The 22,096-nt window shown below is 38.9% G+C and overlaps 1 protein-coding gene across 4 annotated transcripts in view; it reads left to right on the top strand.

Moving 5' to 3' along the window:
* Window positions 1-7,637, top strand: part of MAPK10 (mitogen-activated protein kinase 10) — a 92,971-nt gene extending 85,334 nt beyond the window's left edge. For 3 of the 4 annotated variants that reach the window (XM_086464727.1, XM_086464728.1, XM_086464730.1), the window contains 3 exons: window positions 349-412; window positions 1,257-1,334; window positions 7,495-7,637. In XM_086464727.1, the coding sequence (XP_086320853.1) occupies window positions 349-412; window positions 1,257-1,334; window positions 7,495-7,637 (285 nt within the window). The remainder of the gene's footprint in view (window positions 1-348; window positions 413-1,256; window positions 1,335-7,494) is intronic. The other variant, XM_086464729.1, reaches the window with a different exon arrangement.
* Window positions 7,638-22,096: the final 14,459 nt, after the last annotated feature.

Consider the following 22,096-nt stretch of genomic DNA (forward strand, 5'->3'; position numbering starts at 1 on the left):
TTGTATTTGTCTGGTACTCTGACAGTACTTTCTCTGCCAATGCGAACAATCTGTGTGTGGAGTTTCTGGGCTCAGTATACACTCAACGGCATTGTTGACCTGGGTTCTATTTCAACTGTAACTATGACTTTTTTTAAAAGCAAAAGGGAGAAGCATATTGATTTCTTCTACCTAAAGAGTTGAATTCCAGAAGTGTTAATCCTTTTAATATTCAAATGTGTCTTATGTTTTTGCATATACAGGATGAATAACAAAGAGGGAGAAGAGAATTTATCTTTATAAATAATTACTTCTAATTATTTACATATAACAGACAATCAATTAAATAGCTTTGTTTCTTTCCTGCAGCCTCCTCCCCAGATATATGATAAACAGCTGGATGAAAGGGAACATACAATCGAGGAATGGAAAGGTAATCGCAGTTTAGAATTATATGGGAAGGGCTATTTCAGTGGCGAAACAGCCATGTCCCACCACCAAGTGTGTCTGAAAGAATTCCTTTGACATGAACAGTTGATGCTAGCCCTGTGAACTGGTCCTTTGGTAATGAAAATATAAGAAATGTCCTGAGAACTGTCACTATCTACACAGGTTAATGTTAACACAGGAGGTGCAGATGCCAGTGCTTCATTGAAATCTAAGGGTATCATCTTGAGAACAGAGTACTGTTCAGCAGGACGATGCATCAGAATTTTACCCACAGTAGGAAGCACTGTGTTCCTGTGCTGCTTCATTTCTAGATAGTGCAGCATTAAACACAAAAATCACAGACTGGCAGGGGTTGGAAGGTACGTCTGGAGATCATCTAGTCCAACCTCCCTGCTAAAGCAGGTTCACCTAGAGCAGGTTACACAGGACTGCATCCAGGCGGGTTTTGAATATCTCAGGAGCAGGAGACTCCACAACCTCCCTGGACAGCCTGTTCCAGTGCTCTGTCACCCGTAATGTAAGTTTTTCCTCATGCTGAGGCAGAACTTCGTGTCCTCCAGTTTGTGCCTGTTGCCCCTTGTCCTGAAACAATTCCTCTGTTCTAGTTTAACCCTGTTCTCTCAATTCAGCTCCAAAAGGAGATGATATGAGAGGAGGGGAGTGGGAGAGAGGTCTTAGGCAAGTAGAGCTGTCAGACTCATGAAGACAAGGTAGGGCAGACCTAGAGAGCTCATGGGAGGGCTATGACACCGTGTTTCATGATAGTTGTTTTGTTCCTATCACAGGCACTGGTTCCTGTTTGTAACTGTTGCATTTCTCTCTTCCAGAACTCATCTACAAAGAAGTAATGAATTCTGAAGAAAAGACTAAAAATGGCGTAGTAAAAGGACAGCCTTCTCCTTCAGGTACTCAGCCCCATTGAATAACTTTGATGTGTTTTCTGTACTGACAAAAAGAGAATGGAGATAGCTGAAGCACTTGGGCTACTCTTGCAGTTATGTAGACCAATTAAGAAGTTTTTATGAAATCCAGTGCTTCTAATGGGTTGACCTTGATAAATTGCACTCTAGTGTCACGTTAACAGTAAAAAATTAGCTTGCTTGCTATTTGAGATATAGTTGTCCTGGTATTTTCTATGGAAAGATCTGTGGTTACAGATCGTATTCCTGTGGGGAGGGAGGCTTATCTCACACTACTATTATTATACTGCTTATGGATGGATAATTGAACTAATACTCTTCTAGTTGATATAAGCAAAAGTGGTGATGTTAGGTTGTATCCATCTGTTGGACATGTGACACTGCACCTCCCCCGTGCAAGCGTCTGGTACCTACTCTGGTAGTTTATCCTTTCAGAAGTCTGATAACATTAGAACAGCTGGCTGACAAGCTTGGTTAACGCTTCGATGAGAAGGGAAAGCTGTCTTCAAACACGGATTCTTAAAGTCCTGTCACAAAAAAGTCACAACTAAATTTCACCTGAGGAAAATTCACATCAGCAGTCTTTTCACAGAAATGCAGACTGTGACTGTCAGTACACAGACATACATATTTGTGAAGGTACGCTTTCACTGGCAGACTTGAAGTGCCCAGATTTTAAGCACGGTGTTCCAGTAGCATTTATGGATAAAACTACCTTCTGTAGAGCCTTTCATCAAAGTAAAATAATTTCTCAAAGCAGTCAGTGTTCTCTGCCTATTTTCAAAGATTTTTTTTTTGCATTCTCATTTTTCACTTGCTGCTGAGCAAATAATGTTAGAACAAGAATGCATCATTAGTAACTGACAGGACAAGGGGAAACACAGCAACATTAGAGGAAGTTAATAGAGTGCTGGATGGTAATATTAAAGCGCTAGCAATGCACCTGGGTTTTTACATCAATGAATTAAGATATTGAAAACAATCCATTTTGTTCTTGCTGAGTAGCAAACAAAATATAAGATGTGCAGATTTAATTTACCAAATTATTGTAACACCACTGAAAAGAAATCTGGGGCCCTGATAAGTGTCTGATAAATCCTCATCCTTAAGTGTCTCTCGTACAGAATGGTGGTTGCAATCTGATTTATGATCAAGAAACACTGTAGTCACTGTTTTCAGGAATTAACTACCCAGGGGATTTTTTAATGTATTCCATGTTCTGTTTTTACTACATGGAAGGGTTTTATTGTTTATGTAAAACATTTCTGAACACACAAAATTGCCATTTCTTACCTGTCTTTCTTTTGCTGTTCCCCTTTGACTGTGTTTGGATTGTTAGGCACCAACAAGTATAGGAACTGTTTAAAAATTTCTCTGAGATGAGGCTGTTTTATGAAACAGTAGATTTCCCGGTTTTCATCACTTTGTGTGCCTGACTTAATTTTTCCAACTGAATGAAATACTGAAAGAATGAGGTAAACCAAGTCACCAGTTCTGAGCACAAGGGAAATGAGGGAGACTCTACAGACACATTGCTCATTGGTCGGTGTTCTTGGCAAGAATTCAGAAAGCGCTCTATCAATAGTCATAGCAAGCAAACTGGAGATGGGTTTCTGTGATTACTCGATCAGAGCTTTTGGGGAGACAGCTGGAGTTGACAGCACCAAGGATAATAGTCGCCCATTGATAGTACAGGCTACTGTGTATCAGGGTGTCAGTCACTTAGTGCTTCTTGTTCTGTGAAGAAATAGTTAATACAACATACAAACTTGAAGTGTGGGGCTTGGGGGGAACACCAAGTGCCCCTCATGTTCATGTCCAACAAAGAAAATCAACTGTGTCTAAAACTGTTCCTAACAGATATTTCTGCTGCCTGTTCCAAAAAAACCTCTGTAGGCTACCTTGTTTATTTTCAAAAAGCTTTTTGTATTGCCTTGCCTAAATCTTTTTTTGCTGCAGTTTAACTGTTATTTCTTGTCCTGTTCTCCAGAGAACATGGGGAACAGTTTCCTCCATCTTTCTTTCTGGCAGATTTTAGCTCACGTAAATTCCATTATCACATCTCTAATCAGTCTTCCTTCCTTTGAACTTTACTACCCGCATCTTTCAAACTTTAAAACTTACTGTTTTTTTCTGCACTTTATCTGGTTGTCTTCTGTCTTTCACAGATCACAGTGTCCAAACCTATCTGCTAAAGGCACTAACAGTGCTGAATTCAGTGGAAGGATTTGCGTTTAGGTGTATATATACGTGCTACAGAAATATGTAAGCAACACGTGCAAACAACATATGCATGTCCACATGCACACATGAACATTGAATTTAATCTTAGGTGGTAGTTTTTGCTTTTCTATTCTATGTCATAGAATTGCTAAGCGGTTCTCTTTTATTTATAAATTCAGATGCTGTACCCCTTACCAACATGCTCACTACTCAAAGGGTCTATGCCATATCATTACTAGCCTGGGAGAATAAAAGTGATTAGAATAAAATGTTTTCTCGGTGGAACTCAGTCACAACAATACATGTGAGAAATAGCCACTAAATTTAATCAGCCTTCAAGACTGTTGAATAATTCACACACTTATAACATGAAGATATGTACCTTTTATATACCTGTATCCTCTCCAGAATACACATACGTGTGTCTGTATGTGGCTGTCACACATGCGTATGTGCATCTTCTGTTGAAGTCTCCTTCTGGGTTCCACGGAAGATGTATTATTTATTTTAAATTACTAACTTTACCTTGAAGTGCAGTAGAACTTCTCACTAGCAGTCTCAGGACTCTTCTGCTCTGTCACTTCTGAAGCAGAGAAGCAAAGGATATAAACTGTTTTATGCAAAGATATGTGATGAATTTACCAACACTGTTTTCTGTTTGGTTAATGCAGTTCTGATGGGTATTATCAAACAGCAAGTATTTCCATTAAATAAAAAATTTAATACAAGGCTGTAGATTATTTAGAATTATACTTAAGTTCTGTCCAAAGTAAAGACCCTTGCTGTTTTTTGCAGATTTCCTCTGCTGTGATGCTGCCTATTATCTAACCTCCTCTCACACTCTCCTCTAGCCTTCACTACCCAGCTATAGTTTCATACCTAACGTTTTCAACTGTCTTCTCATTTCTGGATACTGAATATAGCGCTGATCTTAGCACATCTTATTCTTAGCAGTTCCATTTCTTGATGAAAATTGCTCTTTTATTCTTCCTGCCTTTTAGTTGCTGTCTGATTTGGTCATTTTTGTTGCTGTCACTCAAGAACTACTGGATAGGTTTAGTAGCCCTCTTCTGTCATGTGCAGAGACTCAAATAAGCAGCTGATGAACTTGCCAAGACATTGGATGTCTAGAATTACTAATTATAAATCATGTAAAGAAGCTGAGCAAATCCCCAAGGCAGACACAACATTTTTTTGGAAACAGCAAAAGCTGCAATTCTCCTTTCAGTTTTTTCTCCCACATCTGTACCACTTTGCAGCTCAATTCTTAAAGGCACTTTCATAGATGCTAATTAAATAGGGCTTCACAGGAGCCCTCTGAGGAAGGAATCCCTGCTTTACAGCATGGAAGGTGACATGTGGCTTAGAAGAGTAGCTGTCAAGTCAACGGCAGAGCCAGGAACAGATCCCAAGAGCTGTTTCTCACCTGCTCTAACCTTTCGCTCTTTTCCTCGACCCTGCAGTCAGTGAGAAGCTTCCTGCCAAACAGCAAATTCATAAATGGGGCTCTTTTTCTCTTTTGAATGCACCTGTATCATTTCAGCACAGTTTCACCTGGAACCGGTCCCTTCAGAAGCAGGCTGTTGTAGCACCAGGCAGGTGCTAGGCATAGCAAATGAAGCATTACTTATTGACTAGGACAGTTTTGGTTGGATTTCTGAGTGCATAAGTGCTGCTTTGTGCTGCTGAATTCTTTAATTCTTTCATTCAGGTTTGGTGTGGTTTCATTTGGTTTTGTGGGTATTTTGTGAGTCTGGGTGCTTTGAGGCTGGGACAGTAACTATCAGGTCTGTGTGTCACGTCACATGGAATTGTGCTGAAAGCTAGGAATAACCACAAAAATGCACTTTCCAGAAACTTATGGGCTGAGTTGATACTTGCTGACATGCACATAGTAGGGTTTATTGAATTCAGTGGTGCTGAATCACTGTAACACAGTCTTCACCTATACAATTTCTGCAGCTATTTCTTCAGTTATTTTGCTAAGCTAAGTTGATCACACATTCATCAAAGAAAGCTGCACAGCAACCTACTGGAATTCTTTGCATTTGATTGCTGAGACAGTATCCATGACTTAATGGCAGGCTTCTGTCCAGCACTGTAAATGTTTAGAAAGGTAATATATTGTTTAGTCATTAATGTAATTAAAGTCAGACATATTTTGACTATACCTAAATGCATTTGTCTTGGCTGATTAGTATTTTCATAAAATGCCACATGGTTTAATAGCATGTAAACATGAAGTAACAGTATTGTACTAGGTGATTACTGATCATTATGAATGAGGTATGTGTAAATAACTCTTAGAAAAACAGTTCTGTCAGAAAAGATGGATGCAGTCATCAATGAGACACCATTGAGATTGCTCTTTTTGCAGTATTTACAAAATTAACTATTTTATTTTCCAAATTATCATGAGAATAAACTAATTTAAGGGTTCTTCTGATGCCAGAACATCTTTCTGCCGCTACAACAGCAGAAAGCAGTTCCCATCTGGAGCTCTGAACATGAGCGTATCTGTTTCTGTTTTGTGCATATTTATAGTGGATGTGTATAAAGGGAAAAAAAAAGTTGAGGAAAAGAGGAGCGGTTGGAGTTACGGTATGGCAGCTTGTTTTCTCAAAGTAATGTTTTTATTGCAAACTGGAAAGTGACAGAAATCCTCTCCTTTTGCTCATAGCATCATATATTTTGTCTAGGCTGTACAGAAAGCTATTAATTTCTCTATGAAGAATATATAGAGAGTTTTGTAATTTTACTAAGTATGTTTTATTAGATGTGTTGTCTTGCTTTTCAAGGCAACAGATGTTAATTTCTGTCTGTTTTGAGGAAATGAAAATGTGTAAAAGTCAACGAAGAAAACTTTTCGGCCATAAGAATGAAATGGCATGTCTCTGCAGAACAAAGATCTGCGTGTCACGGTGACTAGCTACAATTTCCAGCTGTGCAATATCATGCAAAATCACATTTTATTGTCGTGAATATTTAATGAAAATTAATGTATCCCTGTCAACTACAGACAGTGTTAATTTTGGTGGAAAGATGACAACAAAATGTTGCCTGAAAGTTCAGTGGGAAAAGATACCAATCAAACTGTTGTTTGCTACTCTGAGAACTTAAGTATGGGCTGAGGTTAATGGATAGAGTGATGGTTGAGTAGTCATAGGTGCACAATAAATACATTATTGATGTGGCTCTATATTTATCATACAGTTATGTGCATTTATAGGACAGATAATTTGTGATAATATTCAGAGATATGATAAATATTCATTCATGTTAATGGTAATCTCATGAAGGTATATTCTTTGTTTCACAAAGTCAGAGTGATTTTTTTGATAATACCTGGTACTGTCATCATTTTACAGAGGACAGGTAAACTTTGATGCAGAAAAATACTGTCACAACTGAAATCCTGGCCTTAGTCACCTAGTCCTTAACTAAGAGGAAAAAATTCAGCCTTGCCTCCCCCACAGCCATCTTCTCTGCATTGCCACTAGGTAATTCGATTTCACCCATTATACTAAACTGCCTACAAGAAAACCAGGATTTTACGAGAGAGTATGGAGGATTGTGTTGGGTTTTTTAATCATCTTGTTGGTGCCTGTGTGATCCTAGCAGGCATCTGATTGTTGGGTGTTTTGTAACTCTAAGAAGACTAGAAAGAAATGGAGTGATAGACACAAGATGAACCATACCTCTTCAAAACAGACTGTTGAGGGAGAGAATTTCCTGGTAAAATATTTATTATCCAATGCCTAAAGTTTGTACGGTCCATTTTCTGCTAATGTTTGCCATTGTTTAAAATGGTCTGTGTACTTACATGCCTGTTACCACAGGGTAAGTATCCTTTGCTTTTTAAGCTTTGAGAAGTTCTGGGGTTTCAGGTTTAATCACGTTGGTGTTCGTTTTCGTAGCACAGGTGCAGCAGTGAACAGCAGTGAAAGCCTCCCTCCATCCTCATCTGTCAATGACATCTCATCCATGTCCACGGATCAAACACTGGCGTCTGACACAGACAGCAGCCTGGAAGCTTCTGCAGGACCCCTTGGTTGTTGCAGGTGACTAGCCGCCTGCCTGCGAAACCCAGCGTTCTTCAGAGGATGATGTAATTTAGGAGGAAAAATTAACAGGAGTTAAGAGATGAAAAGGAAGATAAATAAAATACAAAGATTTAAATGAAACAAAAAAATCTTTTCAGCCTGCTTCTCCTACAGAGTTATGTAATGCAGCTAAGCTCAAGTGTATATTTAACTTATAGTTGCTCTGCTTTGGTCTTCTTCCAATGATGCTTACGGGGGAAAAAAACAAAAGGAACTGAAAAATCCTTTTTTTTTTACCCTCTTCCCGTAACACATAAAATTAATGGCTGCAAAACCAGCAACCTGCAACTGTCCTTTTCACACTGGCATGACAAGGTGTGCAGTAGCCACTCTCAAACATGAGTGCGTATCTGCCTTTGCTCTCTCTTCTGTTGTCTTCTCTCCAGTGAGGCAGATAGGGATATACATGCATTTTTCTTTGTATACAAATAGCACATACACACACATGCCAATAGAATTCTGGCAGTGTATGCAGCTGTGTGCCTATAGGAACACGCACATCTGTATACATACTTAGTGTGCACTCCACAACTAAATGGCCCATTTCAGGTGAACTGCATAACTACATACGTGATATTACCAGCATATATATTCTATTTGCTTGCTCATTGATGAGGTTGCATATCTTGTATGAGGATTTGTGGAAGTGTAAATAACCACATCAAACTGTGGCTCCGTCACTTGAAGATGTAGCACCAAAATTTCTGCTGATAGTTGTATATATATTTTGAAATAGTAACCAGTTTGTATTGAAAGAAGAAGCCACAGAGCTTCATAGAAAAGTGTTTGTTTGTGAATGTTAAGATTTGTTCTGATTTTTAGAGCAGATATGCCAAGCTAAGACCAGGTTAGAAGGAAGCACATGCATCTTTGCAAGCTACAGGGAACAAGAATAAAGGGGTTTTTATGCATGTCTAAGCCCAGAAAGGTTTATCTCAGTAAGCAACTTTTCCTGTCAGTGTTAACTGAGTTATCATCTTAGTTCATAGATTATGAACTAGGGCTCGCTATTATGAGTTACATGTATGCTTGTATGTTAGGGGGTATGACAGGGTTGTGGAACAGGCAGATGATGATCAAAAGGACATGTAACAATTTTTTTTTATTTTACGTCTAGACCATTACTAGGTTAAACAGAGAAAGGATACTTGCGGCCCGCTCCCTCTCAGTACATGTTTGTGACTTAGAGGTTGTTTTCCCTTGCAGGGATCTTCGCTACTAAGAGAACAGCCCTTCTCCAGGTGCTTTTGGCTGTTCGTTTGCTTGTGAGAAATCATCTGACTCCCCAGGAAGTTTTATCAATCAATCAGCTGTGTAACATGGAAAAGAACCACAGAGTGCAGGGGTCTAGTATTCCTGTATTCTAAGTAATAGCAGAGGATATCAATCAGCTAGTGCGCTGGGCTGAAAGGGTTGCAATCAGGGGACTTAGGCAGTTTTGATAAGTTCTGAAGAACCCAACAGTGACTGAATATCAAATTGATTTTACCAGGTAATAAACATGTAGGATTCCCAGTTTTTTTTACCAGAGAATGGCAAAACTCCACACAGAATTGCAGAACAACTGAATGTTTTTCCGGCCAAAACAGCAATTAGCATTTTCCACTGCAAAGTCATCATTACCTGAGTTGGAAACTAACTAAAATCTGAGTCATCTCTCCTCTTATGAAAGTGTGCCATGTAAACTGAAGTTAGCTAAATCATATTCTAATGTTTTTCCAAATGTCAAAGAGAGAAACTGTTTAGAATACATTGTTGGGTATTTTAAATTCACTAATTCTTTTGTATTCAAAATTCTACCAAAATAGGACTGTTATATTAGGTAGCTTACAAGCCTGCCATTCTGTGGTAGGAAAAGAAAATGGAGTATCAAGTCAGATTTTGTTCAAAGGCAAGAAAGCAAAGAAAAAACCCTTCTCTCCAGGGTAGGGAGGAGGGGAGCTAAAAACTAAGTGGATATAAAATAATTTCAGACTTGGTAGGTCCGAGCTGTCTCAAAATTGCTGTAGGAAATGTTTTTGTTTTTTTTTCCCCAGGTGTATTTTTGGTAGATTTTTATGGAATTTTTTTTAAGAATAAAATTAGCTCAATAATGTTCTAAAAACTCAGAGCAGTAATTGTAAAAGCAATAATTTACTACTGCTAAAAATGTTTAGCAATATTCTCTCTTAAGCCATGAAACATCAAGTCATTGTTGAGTGATATAACTCTCACTTCAAAGCCAATGATCATAAAAATATTGAAAGGTAAACAGCAATGCTCTGTAGGTATGAAGGCAATAACACCAAGGGTGACTATTTAGCAATAATGAAATGTATCACTTCCAGATTTAATTCTCCATACGTATATATTAATAATATTCAGGTAACTAGTATCTGCTTTACATTCCTTAGTGCACCATTTGGGTGTGTAATTTAAACAAAATTAAAAAAGTGTCTCAAAGAGGCAAAGCTGTGTGTAAGAGAAACTGCAAAAATACCGCAAATGTAGACCATGGATTGGATTGGAAAAACCACAGTTCATCGACAGCGATACTATGGAGATGTGGCATAGGTAGTAGCAGAGAAGACATTTCTAGTAGACAGAGGCTTGTAGATCTCCCATGTTTCATCTATCAAAGCCAAAAACGTGCTTTTAGTCCCATGGTATAATTCAGTCTTGTTTGGGTATATGAGTGCTGGGTGGAGAATTAGTCACCGTAGAGGATGTCCTAGTGATCGGCGCTAAATGAACACAACATAGAAGTTATATAGCTTTATTCCCAGAAACCCTGATTCCGCTAAGCACCAGTGCTTGTACAAACATTTAATGGAGACTATAGAGATGCATACATAATTTTAACTAGCTTGTGCTTTTGTCCTTTGCTCAGCAGTGATCGACATCAGCATCTGCTTAAGTGCCTTGCTGAAATGGGGCCTGAAAGAATTACTGCATCTCTTTTTGTCCTCAAATTCGTTAGTCTCCTTTATGAGAAGCTCTTCTCTGGGGGAGGAGACTTGGGGCTGTCCATATTGGACACTAGAAAAAAGCCATCAATGAAGAAAAGCAATAGTTCTTTACAGTTCTAGTCCTTGTATCTCCAAACTGAAGTAGTGACCATCAAACAGGAATAGTGTCTTCTGCTTTGCTTTGTGTCAGGAAGTTGGTGCTGTCAGCTGATACCTTACAAGAATGTATGTACTCTTGAATAAAAGATTGCAGTGATGATGTTCTGTGGCCGTGTTAAGGTAAACAAAATTTTTCTTTCAGATTCTAGAAGTTTTTATACCCTTCTCTTCAAATTTATTCCCCTTTATTCCAATATTCTGTTCAGTTTGATAATGATAGATACTTTTCTTCTTTTTCTTGCCGGTGATCTTTTAAATCTACCTCTGTTTAAAATGTTACTAAATAGTACTTGAGTAACAGTTTTCACCACGTTCTCTGAGGTTTGCAGTTGTAAGCATAATTGCCACCACTGCAGAGATGTAGGAAATTGGGAAGCCAGAGATCTATGACAGATGTTCCAAGGTATTTAGGCACTAAAGGGGCAATCAGAGAACCTGTGCCAGAAGTGGCATATCTTCCATTAGCGTGAATGGCAAATGACACCTTGGCATTTTTGAAAATATGCCTAAGAGCCTATTGGTATCTTAAATGCTTGAATACGCAATAAAATTCTGTCCCAAGTGGTTTACTTAAGTCATGTAGCTAGCCATCAGCAGGGTGAGGAAAATGGCAGAAGCATCTTAACTATCAGTGGCTGCTCAGAGCACTAGTTGCAAAAGTTAGCATTGAGGAGGTAGAGAGGAAAGTTGCTGCAAAATATTCCTGCTTTATTTTCAGATGGAGTACTTTTGGCTAGTATGAGAAACTAAAAAAGAAAAAGAAAAAAGAAGTCAGAATTGCTTTTAAAAGACCCTTCCTCCATTTTCCTTCTCAATGATGAGATTAAATGAGGATGAAGTATTGATTTACTTCCAAGTTGATACAAGGTTATGCATGTTTCCATCCAAAATTTTCTGTAATTTTTGAAATCAGTCTTCAGATACGGGCTTGGTGGATGGAATAGTACCTTGTCAGTTTTGACTATATTCCATTAAAATGTAATAGATCTTTAGGGAGTTCAGGTATTTGAGTTGGTCACATACTGATTTATGCTAATGGCATTGTGGTTGATAATCCTCCCATACTATCTAGAATTTCATGGCATAGAATGGTTCAGGAATCTTAGCAAGCTTGCGTTATACAAAGCGGAGCTTAAATTGGAGTGCAAGTATGGTAATGTGTCAAAAAAAAAAAAAAAGGTTACAGAAAGCCTGATTGGGTAGTTCCCTAATGCACTGATGGTTTTCCGCTGGGATTCACAAGTTCCTGCATGATGTTGACCTCCAGAGATTACACAAGACAAATGATCATGTCACTGATGTCACTGTATCACTCTTCTAAACTTATAACCAAGAATAGATTCATATATATGGTTTTATCATCATATATATTGCTTTACTTTCAACTTTTGGGCTAACAATACTGAAGAAATTAGACATGTTGCAGTGCCTTTAGGAAGTTTTCCAAAGTAGTGCTACTTAACTGATTTGAATTGTATTCTAATGTTTGTCAGTAAGCACCAGTGATTTCTTTTTCACCAACGTATTTTCTCATGAAATATGCGCTAATAGTCAATTTTAGAACTGCCTGAGAGAGTCAGTTTCAGCAAATCTCCCAAATTTTTTATTAAAAAAGGAAAAATGTGTTTTGAGTAGTTTTGAGTATCCTGAAATCATTGTGAAATGTAATTGGAAGATTTTAATTCAAAATAACTTTTAATTGCCCAATGTTAGCTTATTTATATGACAAACTTTGCAGTATTTCAAAGGATGAAAAATTATTTTTGTTTCAGACCTATCTGTATTTCTTCACGCTTATTGAGATTTTAAATTTTGTGTGAATTCAAACATGCAAAAACAAAACCAAAAAAGGCATTTCTGTATGCTTCCAGGGAGAGCAATATGAAAGAAAACCTGCAGGGAAGAATTAGTCTTTTAATTGTGTGGCAAAAAAGTCTGAGTTAATGATTCACTTGAAGTTTAGGCTTTTGTTTTTCTTACTTTCATATGTGTGTGTAGGAAAGAGAAGGAGTGCATATGGATGTGATTTTTAGAACCTATGTTCTATTCATATTTGATCCAAGTTCTCAGTGTGCATAAAGAGCATAACTGTAATGTAATCGCGCATCTTCAAGAATCTGATGGCTGTGGTTATTTGCACTTCCACCGCTTTACTAAGGACACAGTTAACTAATTGCAAGATCAAGTTGATCTTTTTCACACACACACAAAAAGAAAATCATTGTGCAGTAGGTTTGAATATTCCACAAATATGTAATGTCTTAATTAGTAAGATGTTTGGGGGAGGCGGGCGAATGGTGAATGTGTCGTCTTCACCGATGAGCTGGAAAACAGACCTGTCCAGTGGAATTTAGTGGAATCTGCTTAGTGTGTTAGGAATACACTAAGAACTTGCCAATGTGGCCTGATATTTTTTTCTTTTCTTTTTTTAAATTAAATATTGATTGCAAGAGATGAATTGTTTCACTTAATTTCTGTTCAGGCTTATTGACCCATGGCAAGTTTGAGTTTTAAAGAGGGTGATTCGACAAAAGAATGTTGAAAAACTTCAACTGAGGCTAATGGTGCCTTTTTACCTGAGAGTGAAAAGCTGAAAAGCACATATTGAAGGAAGACACAGTCAATTTGGGAAACAAATGTATGCCTACCATGCTTATCATTTCAGACAGGTAAGCCTGTCTCTTTTGCTAATTTTCACTGCACAGGAAATCAAGATATTTATAATGTAAATAGTTGTATTGATATTTTTCCTTCTTCTGTAACTAATATGTAATGATCCAACACACTATTTCTGTTAAATCTTTTACAGTAAGGTCACTGTATGCCTAAATATGGTTGACCTCTGACCTTTGCCTAAGTCAGTCACATGTTGAAGAGGAGGGTGCTGAAGGTTTCAGTGTACATACAGAATCATGTATATTTAGTAAATTGAGTAAGTGGGACTTACGGCCAGTATATATTAAGCCACAAAAGTAACAAAGCTCCAGATCTTAACTAGCAAAAACAACTGTTCACCTTGCCATGTCCATCCTGTAATAAGATCTAAGTTGCACCTGCCTGTAGTTCTGCATGATCAGACTTCAAAGTATAACTAACAAAATTTGTAATGTATCAGTGTTGATAAACGTAGATATAAAAAAAAAAAGAAGAAAAAAGAAAAAAAAAAAGAAAAAAATTGACCAACAGAAGAAAATCAACAACAACAGTTCAGTATCAAGACTGGAAGATGAGACATGTCCTATTTTGTTGCACAGTTATAGCTGAAAAGAACAACCAGTGTCAGTCAGTACAAATGGACTGCAGTAGTGACATTTGTTAAGGAACCAACTTTATTTCCATATTGTTTTGTTCTTACCCTGTTTTCCTTTGATGATCTGTTGTTCCCTGCGTGTAGTACAGGGGAGAACAGGGCCTCAGTCATCAGTGTTTTATGGGTCAATGTCACATCAATGATTTCTGTTCGTTTAACAACTACGGAATTTAGATGGGAATCTCGTGTTCTCCCATATGTCAAAAGGAATCCTGTCAGAGCTTCCTCATGAGGATACTCTTCTCACTGCTGTCTTGACTCCTGTCCGTTGAATGACTTTGCAGTGTTCCCAATAAACAGCACAACGCAACAAACCATATTGATTGAGGGCTTCATTACATGCGTGTTGTGCACGTGTATTTTCACAGGGGCTCAAAGTCATGCAGGGACAGGACTTAATTGAAATACAGTGTGTACTCTATGCATGACGCCTATATGACACCTTTATGACCTTATAGTGGTAAAACTGCTGATCTTTACAGATGTGGATCTGGACCGTCTCTTTTCTGGAGGAAAGTTGTAGTGAACCTCGGTCCTTATCTTACAAACCACTCGCTCCTATCCAGAGCAGCTAAGTGGAAGTTAAAGCGTTGTGAGGGCCTTCTGGGGGGCCGTGCACAGGGGTGAATTTCATGCTGTTTGAATGTGATCTTGCCAAAAAGCCTGTATGTCTAGCAGGGGAGACTGTGACTGTTCTAAAAGGAGTGTTTGTGTTGTTTACTTTGAAACAAGCTTTGCTAATTAAAATAGTGTATTCTGGAGTCCTATTTGAATGGCATGAAGGGTATCAATGAAGAAGATACAAAGTGTGCTTGTACAGCTCTCCTGGCTTCTTGTTTCTTTTCCTTCAGCCCTTGCTAGGGCACACAGATAAAGCTGTAAACATGTGGAAGTTGCCAGGATTACAAAATCCAGTTAGTGCTCCTTCTGATGTGCTTCATCATTAATTTAAGAAGCATTTCTAGCGCTACAGAAATGTAAGGGAATCTTAATGCATATGAGACTCAGACTTTTTGTCTTTATGTAGCTTAGGAGTTTATTCCTCTGGTTGACTGCCTAAAAATATTGGGGAAAAATGGTTGCATGATTGAACAGAATGAAGAAAAACTGCCAAGTAAAAGCTAGTCCCTCTCTCACCTCTTCCTCCATTAAAAAATGTAAAACAAGATCCAGCCAGCGACAACAAAAAAAACCCAAAACCACCATACCAACTGCAGTTACTGTTTGGGGACTGTTTTTTCACAAAGCTAACACACTTCACTCCAATTGAAAAAGGAACAAACAGGAGAGAAGTGCTGCCTTTTGAAAAACATTGTTGTTGTTCTCAGTTCTTGCACAAGCTATCTGTACCCATTATATTTTCAAGCAAGTCAAACCATAATACACAAAGGACATTTTTATGTTTGGATTTATCATATGTAGACATGAAAAGAAAAATTGCAAACAGGCTTCTGTTGAAACAACTTGAAGAGGGGAGAGCTATAGAAAAGAATTAAACTACCTTGTAAGCACTGTAAAGAAATAAAATCTTAGAGTTGTTGGTACTTAACTGCCATTTCAAACATGCTGTGCAGAGCTGGTACTCTTGCTCTGACGTGCTAAAACAGGACAATTTTCAAGGTCTGTTCTCCTCCCAGTTTGTATATGCAGAGATTGGCTAAGCTACAACAGATAATACAAACCTCTGATTCACAGTGGCTAGGGAATTTTGCCTTTATGATTCTTGCTGCAAAATGGGAAGGACAGGGACCAGCTTTTTTGTTTTACTGGGTACCTTTTGAGACAATTGATGATTCGTGCTTTTCTGAGAGGTTTGCCCTTTTCAGGAGTCAGAATTTTTATGCCCATATTTCAGTGATTTACACATCATTGAATCCAGATCTGAAGCCGTAACTGTGATTTAGCTTCAAATAACCCAGAGTCCTAAATTCCAGAAAAAAGTGAAGTTGTATTTGAACAGGACAGGTCTATCTCCTATAATACTCCTTGGCATTCAGTGAAAGTGCCTTTTGTAGCAACAGACCAGCCTGAATTTTTCTTCAGGCAGCTTGCATGATGGCCTAAACATCTCTTGTTTGGTAAGGGGGAGTATGTGTTGCACGCTGATGAGCTGTAGGAAATCGATGGAAACATCTGTGCCAAAGCAGAGTTGAAGAAAGGAGATCAGAGTACCTCTGCAAAACTTCCCCTCCCTCTCCACTTGAGGCAGATGAACGGGATGAAGGTCAAGGTCAGTGAACAACCTTTTTTTCTCAAACTGAAGAACATTCACTGTGGTGGTGTGAGGCATGTCTGAACGTGCTGAGACCCGTTCTCAGTCCCCTTACAGTATGTATGGCTGTTGTGATCTGCATGTGGGAGTCACTTTCTAGTTTGATGGCAGAGTTGAAGTTTCGCTTCTCCTGTGGAACCCTCTGCTGGAGGCTGTTCAGTTTTGGCTCTGATTCTATGTGTGTGTTGACGCTTAGAAAACAACAATTCTGTGGGCTCCATTCACTGCCCTGTGGCTGCGACTCTCTTCCAGTACATACAGATAAAGACCAAGATCATCTTGTTTTTCAACATGCTCTCCTCTCCCAAACCCTCTGTTAATGTTACAGCTTGGAGCCTGAACTGCAAATCTGCTGTGCCTCCAAGAAAACATGATGATCAGTATAGTGTAAGGAGCCAGGGAGGAAGTTTAGCTGGTTAAATTAATACCAGTTTCCTAATGTATTCATCTTACTTTGAAATTCACTGCTGGGAAGGAGTAAGTGTTGTTTGTCTCCTGATGTTTCTGTATGATGTTCTGTCCACATTCCAGGAGCACTTACACATGGAATAGTAATTAGGGCAGTGAAGAAAATAGCTCTCTTTCTGAGTATGTCTATTAAATGGATAGACTGGGGCTTTTGTTAAGTAAGTCCCATTATGGGGAGTGTCTGACTTGCTATCTGGAAGATTTTAGCCTTTCTTGTGTCATAAGCCTGAAACTAACAGTGGGGGCATTTAACATTTCTCTGGCTAAATTTGAAATGTGTGAAATTATTCCCACCTCTACTTCACATCTAACATTGGAGAATAAGGGGAATTATCTTTGATTCTTACAAACTCATGACGCAGAAATTACAAAGACATAGCCACTGCAACAAAATACCGCTTCCATTTTCCAGAACAATTAATGGTTTAATGTGTGGATGACGTAAAAAGCTGTGCAATGACCCTTTCCTGCTGTTAACCCAAGCTAGCTAAAGACATGTCTGATGTTACAAGATTAAGCTGTGTTAGTGATTAAGAAATTGATGGCAGATACTACGAAAACATCTTTAAATCTTGATTTGTCATCAACAAATGTTCAGAAAAATTACCTCTGGAATTTTTTGTCTTGGAAAATCTGTTTATGCCCATGCTTTGCTGGATTTGTCCTCAGCATTCTCTAGACAGTATTCCTGCTCTTGGAGTAGTCTTATCTTTTCAGCTCAGTTGCATCATCTTAGGAGAAAAAGGATATGTTTTAAGTGTTCTCATCAGAATGCTAGATCACAGCTAGAATAAGTGTTCATTTTTTGGTTTTCTTCCTGTTGTGTTTAACCCTAGCCAGCAACTAAGCACCATGCAGGTGCTCGCTCACTCCTCCCCTCTCCCAGTGGGATGTGAAGGTGAATCAGGGAAAAAAAAAAAAAGTAACTCATGGGTCGAGATAAGAACAGTTTAATAACTAAAATAAAATATAAAAATAACAACAATAAAATCTATAATAATAACAACAACAACAATTGTAATGAAAAGGAATATAATGAGAGAGAAATAAAACCCAAGAAAAGACAAGTGATGCACAATGCAACTGCTCGCCACCCGCTGACTGATGCCCAAGCAGCGATTGCTCCCCCACCGCCAGCCCTCCCCAGTTTATATACTGGGAATGACGTTCTACGGTATGGAAGATCCCTTTGGCTAGTTTGGGTCAGCTGCCCTGGCCATGCTCCCTCACAGCTTCTTGTGCACCTGCACACTAGCAAAACACGGGAAGTTGAAAAAGTCCTCGATTTCCTAGCAACAGCTAAAAACATCAGTATAGTATCAACATTCTTCTCACACCAGTTCCCATACTGAATCCAAAACACAGCACTGTTCTAGCTACTAAGAAGAAAAATTAGCTCTATCCCAGCTGAAACCAGGACATTCTTTTCTACATGAGTAAAAAAGTATTACCTTATTACTTACCCTAAGTACTTTAATAGCAAAAATAAAAGTCTTGGAGGTATGTCACCATAGGGTGCTGTTAAATGTGCCCACCCCACACCTCTTTTCCAAAGAGCAGTCTGCCTTTCAGGGAAAAATTTGTGGATGTAGGTGTTTGGGGTGAATGGAGACTTTCTTAATGTCAGCCTCAGTCCAGAATTAACAGGGTTTGAACACAGATAAATTCAGAGTGTGTACAAAAGCTCTTTTCAGTAAAATTGGAAGTACTCTAGGGCCCAGCATGTAACTGAGTGGACTAAAGGATGAAGCTCTGGTTTTAAAATCAATGAACATTATGATGAATAGTCCAAACCTCGTGTCTGAATACTGCTGAATTTCAGAGTTCCAGGCAGCCAGAACATTGTCCAAATTCTTCTTCAAAAGCCTAATGCCATGTAACAGCTGTGTTCTCAGAGCAAGATTCCTCTGAGAGTTTTAGTGTATGTCTTCCTGAAATGTCAGTTAGTTGAAGGATTATTGTGATTATCTGCTTAAAGGAAAACATTAATTTTGGCGATGTGCAGACCTCTCACCTTTTTTTCACCAGAAAGGAGAAAAGTAATATCTCCTTGAGCAACATTGCAACATGCTATCATGATGCTGACTGCAGGTGGGTCAGTGGGAGAATGCTGGCCAGGTTTCAGTACAGTTGTACTCATCAGTTTCAGCTTTCTGACTCTGTTTTGACACAAGCACAAGACAGGATTAGCGGACGTGGCAATAAAATTACAGCATGTATTGCTAAAATAATTCATTTGCCAACAGGGTCATACGATTTCTGAAACATATGAAGTAAGTTTTCATTTCCATTTTTGGATGTAATTACTAGCAGAAGCAAATTAACAGGATAACCAAGCTGTCCATTGGTTTTAACGTTGGGTTAAGCACTTAGCACAGAGACAAAGGTGAACACTCACATGTACTGCAAAAATGCACTGCCACTGTTACGTAACACTGAATCCAGAGGGGACTATGATTCCACATCCAGTCTGCACTGCGCTGCAAGCAATTCACGGGACCATCCAATTCACAGGACCATCCGATTCACAGGACCATCCATTTCACAGGACCATCCAGCAATTGGGGGGGGGGAGATTTAAAAAATCAGTGTGCAGTGCAGTTTTTTTAAAGCTAATGCAGGAAGGCAGCCATAGTTATTCCAGCTTCTCCTCTGTGTTAGATCATATCCCTTACCTCAGGTTAATGCTGCGCTCACCTTATTCTTCTGAATGTGGTATTGCAGAGCTGTGCAGGCACAGCTCCCTGCCGCAAGGAAGGCGCACGATATAGGCGAAGATTGCCACCTAAAGGCAAAAATGTGCTCAAGGCTCCAGCAAAAGCGTAATTGAGCGAGCCGTTCAGCCTGTACATCATCTGCTTGTTGCATTTCCTCTCCAGCCAGACTGACCCTGGACAGTTCACGGTGTACTTGATGGTCTGGACCATTTCTTGGACAAAGCATAATTCTACGTTTTCAGTAAGTTTTCATTAATTTTTCTTCGTTTTCCAATACATTTTGTGTGTGAATTGCTCCTGTAGTACAGGCGTTGAGAAGAAAGATTGTCAAATGAGCAGAATCAAGGGGCAGATGGCGGTGGAGACAAACCGATTGGGGGTGTGGGTAGATTTGGCCACCATCAATCTCTTCAAAACTGTTTGGAGTCTGGGAAGTAAAAGGCAACACTGAATTTAGGCAATTACTTTTTGCAGATCTTCAACTGTCTGGTCTGTGTCCAACTTGAAATTACATAGTGAAAACTTCTTCCGACAGAGCATGCAAAGATATGTCCAAACAGACATGCTATGTAAGCAGATTTATCTTCCCTTTAGATAGCCACCAGACAGCAGTACAATTGGACAACACTATCATGCTGGGAAATTGCTTTGTGTTAAGTACTTTTCTCCACAAATCCCTGCTCTAGTTGTTTTCTTTTTTTTTTTTTTTTTTCTTTTTATGTCCACTTTAACAGAAAGGCATTCTCTAAACCGTACTATACCATAGGAACCATCCAAAGATGGAGCTTTATGGCTTACCACAGTACCTTTTGGAATCCGCACAAAATTTTTTTCTGGTTAAATTACTACATTTAACACAAAGCAACTCCCTAGCAGGAAGATGTTGCCAAGCTCTGTTTGCTGTTCTCTCATGACTCCTCTTTGGTGGACTCTGCCCTGATGCTATATCAGCTCTTCCCAGCCATTCCACCTAAACTTACTGAGGTAGTATAGATTAAAAAAAAAAAAAAAAGAAAGGCATAAAGTGAAACTAGAGGAAAAGTAAGTACACATCTGTAATGGTAAACTGTTTCCTTAAAAAATGATTGCCATGGTATCTGAATCTGTCATTGACTCCATTTCCTGTGTTTCTTGCTTTGGGGTCTGACAAATTTTACGTCCAGTGTGGTAACATGTGCTTTGTTATCTACGAACCATAATAGAATAGTTTGGGTTGGAAGTGACCTTTAAAGGTCATCTAGTCCAGCCCCCCTGCAGTGAGCAGAGACATCTTCAACTAGATCAGGTTGCTTGGAGCCCCATCCAACCTGACCTTGAATGTTTCCAGGGATCGACAACCTGTTCCAGTGTTTCACCACCCTCATTGTAATAAATTCTTCCTTTTAACTAGTCTAAATCTGCCCTCTTTTAGTTTAAAACCATTACGCCTTGTCGTATCGCAACAGACCTACTAAAAAGTTTGTCCCCACCTTTCCTGCAGGCCCCCTTTAAGTACTGCAAGGCCACTATAAGGTCTCCCCGGAGCCTTCTCTTCTGCAGGCTGAACAACCCCAGCTCTCTCAGCCTGTCCTCATAGGAGAGGCACTCCAGCCCGCTGATCATCTTCATGGCCCTCCTTGTCTTTCCTGTACTAAGGACTCCAGAGCTGGATGCAGCACTCCAGTACCACCAAACTATAGAGAGATCAACCTTAACATAACATTAATTAGTCCTTATCCCCTCAACAACTTCTTCTTTAGTGGTGGAAATAGTCAGGACTGGCAGACTGAAGTTGAAAGGAATCACAGGTGACTACTGAAAGTAATATTGCTTTAGGCTAAACTTCCCTTTACATCCATACAGCTCAACCTGATGCTTCCACACAAAGTGAATACTATAATGTTTTAGAAAACTTGCCAAGTGATACAGTTGGTATCTTTTGGTTTTAAGCTCTGGTGCATTTATTTATTACGGGCTACTCCATCAGCTCAGGAAATGAGCTCTCTTAAAGATAATAGCATTCAATAATGATCACATCTTTCATTTCACCGTGTCAGAGAAGCCACTTAAAATGATGATTTAATCCATATTCCTGATACGTGGTCTGTAAGAAGTGTGTTACAAGTAAAGAAAAAAAAACGTGACTGCATCAACATTGAAACCTTGCTGTGAGGAGCAAATGACTTTGCCCTTCATAGTGAAGTAGATGCAGAGAATGAATATTTTCATTGATTGGATGGTGTAGGTGATGTACGGTTAATATGCAGGGAACAGCTACATAATATAGTAAGTGCACACAAAGAGCATTTTTTTTTCTTCACAAAAGAGCATTAAGTGGAAGAGCAGTCAGAGCAGTAACAACATAGCAATTAACTGAAAAATTGCAATTAATTCACCAAGCTAAATGGAAAACATCTCCTTACCAAATTTTTTGTAAAACAGAATCCAGTAAGGCCTGTCTCAGGCAATGAGTTTCTATCAGGTGTTTCTTCAAGTATGAATTACTACTATGTGTGCTACATGCGATTAAGTCATATCACAATGCTTAAGATGTTCAAAGGCTAGTTA

This window comes from Leptosomus discolor, chromosome 4, assembly GCF_034619465.1.
Source record: "Leptosomus discolor isolate bLepDis1 chromosome 4, bLepDis1.hap2, whole genome shotgun sequence".
NCBI classification, from domain to species: domain Eukaryota; kingdom Metazoa; phylum Chordata; class Aves; order Leptosomiformes; family Leptosomidae; genus Leptosomus; species Leptosomus discolor.